General features: G+C 31.1%; 1 protein-coding gene across 1 annotated transcript; it reads right to left on the reverse strand.

Annotated features, from left to right (window-relative positions):
- Positions 1 to 1,298: 1,298 nt before the first annotated feature.
- Positions 1,299 to 2,581, reverse strand: LOC145156490 (Pollen Ole e 1 allergen and extensin family protein). Its single transcript, XM_079075831.1, has 2 exons — positions 2,382 to 2,581; positions 1,299 to 1,838 (listed from the first exon to the last, which is right to left on the reverse strand). Exons 1-2 carry the CDS (start codon positions 2,509 to 2,511, stop codon positions 1,468 to 1,470), a joined length of 501 nt encoding a protein of 166 aa, XP_078931957.1. The 5' UTR covers positions 2,512 to 2,581; the 3' UTR covers positions 1,299 to 1,467.
- Between the last annotated feature and the right edge of the window lie 3,992 nt (positions 2,582 to 6,573).

A 6,573-nucleotide genomic window follows, 5' to 3' on the forward strand; every position in this document is an offset into this window, starting at 1 on the left:
CCAATGCAGCCACCATGCTTACCTCGACTTTCTGCAAAAGACTCTGAATTTTGGACTGTTCGCAAGGAGGGGAAATTAGGCTATTGAGGGGACTGCATCTGCGACATCTATTGCTCTTCAAGGAGAAGCATAGTACAAGATTCCATGAACATTGGTAGAGGGGTACGATGATGAATGAGGCTTGTGATGTAATCCTACTAAGAGGATAAACCGTTGATCATATATGTGACCATTTTTTTGTTGGGCACAGTTGCATTAATGTTGTCTGATAGATCAATGATCGCCTAGATGATAGTACAGTCAAGGGGTGATCAAAGAACCACCAATGGTTTTAGGATATTTCGCTATAATACCTAACATACTCTACATTTCATCATGAAAGATAACTTCACATTAAGCAGGTAGAAATATAAGACTACAAGGAAACTAACGGGTTATACAAAAGTAGACATAACATGGATCTGACTATAATCATGGCTATAATCATTATATACACTAACACTTCTAATTTGCATTCATAATTTTTTATCCAAATTAAAAACCCTTTGTGTAACACCAAATTCGGCTAAACATAAAGACATCATAAAAAGTATCCCTCATCATACCAAAAGTACAAAATCGCGGTTTATATGTGTGGTCACGTATCTTATTAATTATGCCATAGTTCGTTGCAACCATTTGTATTCAATGAACCGAAAGTTAAGTTGTGCACTGAGTACTACAAGTCGTTGATCCATCATGATTCGAATACCAAGTTGGCAAGTTATATATGTTGCCAACTATAGCTTAACAATATCTTACTTCAATGAGATACAATGTTTACGTGTGGCTATCATTTTATGTATTCATGATTATTGTGATCAGATTCTATTACCATTTGCGTGAATTACAATGATATACGGTTTAATTTGATAGAATAAAACATAAGCTCAAAAAGTGAAGAACAAATCACGGGATGCCAATAACAGGAATGAACGGAACATAATAGCTAGACGGTGCCAACCTCCATAACATTCTCTTGATAAAGGCGGATCGACTCGATGTTCCCTCCAACTGCATCATTTTGAACCCCACATTTGTTACATATTTCGTGAATTACAATTAATGATACATGAGAATATATATATATATATATATATATATATATATATATATATATATATATATATATATATATATATATATATATATTTCATGTTCTAACATGAATCCGGACAAAAAATGGTACGACCACTAGAAAAGTTGTTAGTTTACGGTAATTAACCTCAGAACATTAAATATATAACAAACAAGAGACGTGGAGATATAGCATTTGGATACCATTATAAATCCAAAAAACAAAGATATTAAACATATTATACATCTTAAACATATATATAAGTAACTTAACATATATAAGTCACTTCACACACGACATAAACTTAGATAACAAGTTATTAAACACAAGAACATAAAGTCAAGAAACAATCACGGGATGCCAATGATAGGCATGAAGGGAATATAATAGCTCGACGGGGCCAACCCCCATTCTCGTGGCAAAGGCAGATCAACGGTCTTGGATGCATCATTCTGGGTCCCACATTTCCCTTCATGATTTTGTGACAAAGGGCATGATGTGTAGAAGCTCAACGGTTGAGATGTAGTGTAGGAGTCAGTTTCATCGACCTTCATGATGTTAGTGACCATGGTCTTTCTTGAGACGTAGAGTTGTTTAGGTCCACCCAAGATCTTGGCTTGGCAATTGTTTGAGGGTAGTTGGGTCTCAAAGGCACCATGCTCATTGGTTGTAACCATGACCACGTTTTCCATTTGGTTGCACTTCACTAGTATCTTTATGCCTATATGAGCAAGTGAAAAGAAGAAGAAGAGATGGTGACTGGTGAGAAGCACTTTTCTTTACTGGCTTGTACTTTATTCATAAAAATTTGTCTTCCATGCATGTTGACTTGTACTTTGAACCAACACTAACCAAAAGGAAAATTATTCATATTCAAATGTTATTGATTAAATTTATTATAAAACAAGATGGTTATAAAAGACGAGATGTGACATCAGATATGAACTATAAAACATGTCGTATTCTATAATTCATGATAGTACACCATTTGTGTTACATGTCGAGATCGAATAATTTAATTAACAAAGGAACCACATAATTATTGATTCATAAAATTCCTGTTTTTTTTTTCTTGTCTTTTTCTTAATTATGAGTTTTGTTTTGATTATACGGGTGTTATATAATTAGAAACGAAGATAAATATATAATAATTACCCAAATTTTCTTTTAAAAAGTTGCATGTGGGCTGTGATTCGAAAACAAAACCATGTACAACTAAACAAAATACAAGGCATACGAGAATTTTTAAGTTATGAAACCAAACCTGCAAGGTTAGAACCGTCAAGACAGTCGAGACAACTCACTGAGTCTTTCAAAAGATGGCATATCGAGAACTCAACCATGGATAGAGCCAATGCAAACAAGAGCATTTGAGCTTGCATCTTCACAGCCATGTCTAAATCAAAACCCAAGATGTAACAATAAAAAGCCAATGTATTTTGAGATATAAGTTAATAGATGGATAATGAGGGCGTACAAATATTTATAAGGAAAGGAATATGATCGTAATAAATAAAACAGGGACCCAAAGCAACAAGGGGTGGTTGATTTATAAATGTGAATTCAACCATGAAACCAACAACTTCTTTTAATTCATTATAGGAGTGTCCCAAAAGAACCAAAAAGCAAACCAAAAATTGGAAAAAACCGAAGAATTGATTTGTTTTGAAAAAAATGATTGTCTGATTTTTGAGATTTTATAAACCGAAATCTTAGGTTATATTTGATTTTGTTGAAAAAAAAACAAAAAGAAAATCCACCAAACCAAAACCTAAAATTATACAATTAATATTAAAATCACTTGGTAACTCACCTTGTAAAAATGAATGGCTACCTATAAGATGCGATCTTTAGTTCTAATCAATAATCAATAATCATAAATAAAGGACGAACCATTTTTAGGGAGCATTGTGCATACAGCCATACACGCATACGTTTAAGATATTGCTAGTGTTATGCGGTCGATCTTCTACTTGAGATTTATGGCAGATTGACGTCTTCCGTTTAGATAGTGCTACAGTAATCCATATTATAATTTTTTATATAAAATAGCTTTATTATTTTTAATTTTATGTTAATTTATTAGCTCGTATGATCTTTTGTTTTTGTTTTTTATTTCTTATTTCATTTTCAACTTGGTTTTCATAAAGATTGTTTATAAAAAAAATAGTTCTATTTTAAAGGGAAAATGACTTAGAATGGTAATTATCTATTCGTTTTATTCATATTTAGGCAAAAAAAAATTTACATGATTGATCAATGAACTTATTAAATATGTTCAAATGTTACAATTGTGACCATTTATCTAAGGTTACAACTTATTTTATGTATATGTGACATCTTCATGTCAAATTAAAACCGAAAAATTACTTAGAAGAATAGTTATCTATTTATTTTGTTCACATTTAGACAACTATGTTTTGTACACGATTGTCCATTATATTTGTTAGGAGTGTTCAAATGTTTTCATTTGTAAGTAATTTCCAATTTTGATGATTAACTTTGTAATATATCTTCTAAAATTTGATGTTACTTTTAAATTTATTTTTACTATATTTTTATATATTACAAATAAATTTGATTTTGTTGAATCTCCCAAAAGAATAAATAACTACAAATTTTCTATGGGACAAATAACTACGAAATTTATTACAACAAAATAGTTATGAATTTTTCTAGGGAAATACAGTTATGAAATTTACGATGGAAAAATGACCACGTGATTATGGTTACAAAATTTGCCACAGATAAATGGATACAAAAATATGGCTACGAAATTTGCTATGGAAATATGGCTACGAAATAACATTTAAAAATCCTTTTAAAGACTAAAAACATTTTTAATTAAAAGTAAAAGTCCGGAAACCATCAAAAACTTCAAACAAAATAAAACATTTTTTAAGAGTAATACGATGAATAATCGCAACTGATATCATGACACTTATATATCTAACTAGGTTTAAACCCGTGGAAACCACGGTTTAGAAAGAAAAAAAACTATTAAAAATTCGAAATCGTATTGTCTTATCAAATATTTACAAAAAAAATATTAATTTAGAACATGAAGTCAAAGAAAGTTGGACCAATAATAAACAAAAAATGGAACTACATATTTCAATGTATTTTTACCATCAACTTGTTTTTGTTCATGTAATTGAGTTGTTCCAGTAAATCAATTCATAGCAAAACTTTTTCCTTGTAGCCTTCCACTTAGAAAAGGTTAACCTTGTTTTTGGAGAATTAGAAAACTTATAAACTAAATATCCAATTTTAAATTATAAAGACAAATATAGCTTGTTACCAGACCCATTCCATCCGCTAATTTGTCGGGTCCCCAACCATCTTCAAATTTACATCATCAAGATTATACAATTCTATCAGCACCCCACAATTGCTCCAAGAGCAAGAAAGGTCATGCCTCTCATATCCCAGTTTTTATTACAAAGATATGGAGAGATCTAAAATAAACAACATATATGCCAAGTTAATTGAGGAATAAAATAAGTAATATTTAAGAACAAATTTTAATAAACTAACTCTCATATCCCATAATAGGTCCCTAAAAAGGAAAAGGGAAAAAAGGCTACTTATAATATCAAAAATGAAAAATTCCTCTTTAAGATTTCTACCAAATGTTACAAACTAACAATGCTGAGCATTTGCATCATATCAGTTCCTACGGTCTTAATTCAGTTTTATATTCTACTTACTTAAAACACATCTTGGAGCCAAACATAAGCAAGCATAAAACAAAAGTAATGAAAATTAATTTAGTGTCAAATAAAGAACACCATCATTTCAACCATTCAAGAGGTGTCTTAATTTTACTATAGGCTGCAAAATGATATTTATTCCTACTTCAAAATTTATGTAAGTTAATAAATTCCTCAAAAGAATAAATGAAAAGAATAACCACATTAAGTAATTACAAATGATAATATAACAATAACATATTCCAAAAAATGCACTATGGACGTTTTCAGCAAAATAACCAAAATTTTGATATTCATGTTGTTCTTTTGTCGCTTTAAATGTAGATCTCGAGTTCAAAACTTATGGATGAAAACATAATATTGTAAATACAATATCGAAATCAAAATTTTTTTAGTTAAATTATTAAAATTACAAACAAAGACATAAAACATACATGTCAAAAATTACCTTGGCCAAGTAAAACTTATAAACACGCAAACTACAACAGAGAAATCCAAACGTAAGTAGAAGTCGAAATCTACCTCGCTCGTGTAAAAATTAAGTTGTTGCATTTTGATTTGATCTACAAAATCTTACTTTAACCTACCCAAGTGATGACTTTCTTTTTTACAACTAATCCATCCTCACCACATACCGCTTTAATAAAAATAAAAATATACATAAATTGCAAAAGTTACCTTGGCAAGATCTGGATTTCTAATCTATAGAGATAGGTTTGACCCATGATTTAATTACTTTGGAGACGGGCAAAACATGAAGGATAGCTTCACTTAGTTATTTCACCAAACACCTAGTATGCAACTGCTCAATTTCTTCCTTAGGTGTACATGAAGGATGTCTTCTTCCTGATGAGGACAATAGATATGGATAATGTAAAGAATGTGACGAGGACAATTGAAGTAGAACATTACTTTAGCACCCCCACCAACAGGACTTAACCCTTCAATAGTATATCTGTAGCAATGAATCTTTTGTGAAGCGTCATGGAGGATTGCCCATCCTCCTTAGATGGTTAGGATCATGTTCCCTCATTTTATCCCTGTAAACATTCGATGATATTGTCAAATTAAAATGTTAAAATAAAGACCAGCTATATCTCGATATAAAAAAACATTTTCAAATCAATTGGCTGAAACACATAAACCCTAGAGCACTAAATCCTGAAGGAGACAACAAAAAAATCTCCCAACAACATATCCCTATGATCCCATGTCTTTCTAAATCAGAATACACAAACCTAGGGTTTTAAACAATCAAAAAATAAGCTTTTACAAAACTGTAATAAGTTAGAATGTGAGGATGATACAGAAAACACACACACACACATCGTTAAACATAGACACAAAGTTAGCGTTTGGAGGAATTAGAAGAAGCTTGTACCTCCAGATTTGAGAATCTTGGGATTTAAATGCGAGGATGATTTTACAAAGTGATTCTATTGATTTTGCAACCGAAGGGAGTGAATGAGGAATTTTGAAATCCAAATAAGAGCGAACCAAATGACCGAGATTTGAGACTGATTGAAGATTTAGAAGATATATTATTGATTTTTCGTGATTTATTGAAATATGATATTCAAGAACATAAAAGGCCAGAAGGATAATTTCGGAATATCACTTTGATAGACTGGGCGGGAAAATAAGGTGGAAATGGGCGTAAGGAGAAGCCACGTGGCAATATAGGTACTTATTTATTATGATAGGAGATAAGTCCCTATGTTATTTCAAGTCTAATTAATGACA

Source organism: Lactuca virosa, chromosome 1 (assembly GCF_052849685.1).
Source record: "Lactuca virosa cultivar CGN04683 chromosome 1, Lactuca_virosa_CGN04683_v6, whole genome shotgun sequence".
In the NCBI taxonomy this organism is placed as follows: Eukaryota; Viridiplantae; Streptophyta; class Magnoliopsida; order Asterales; family Asteraceae; genus Lactuca; species Lactuca virosa.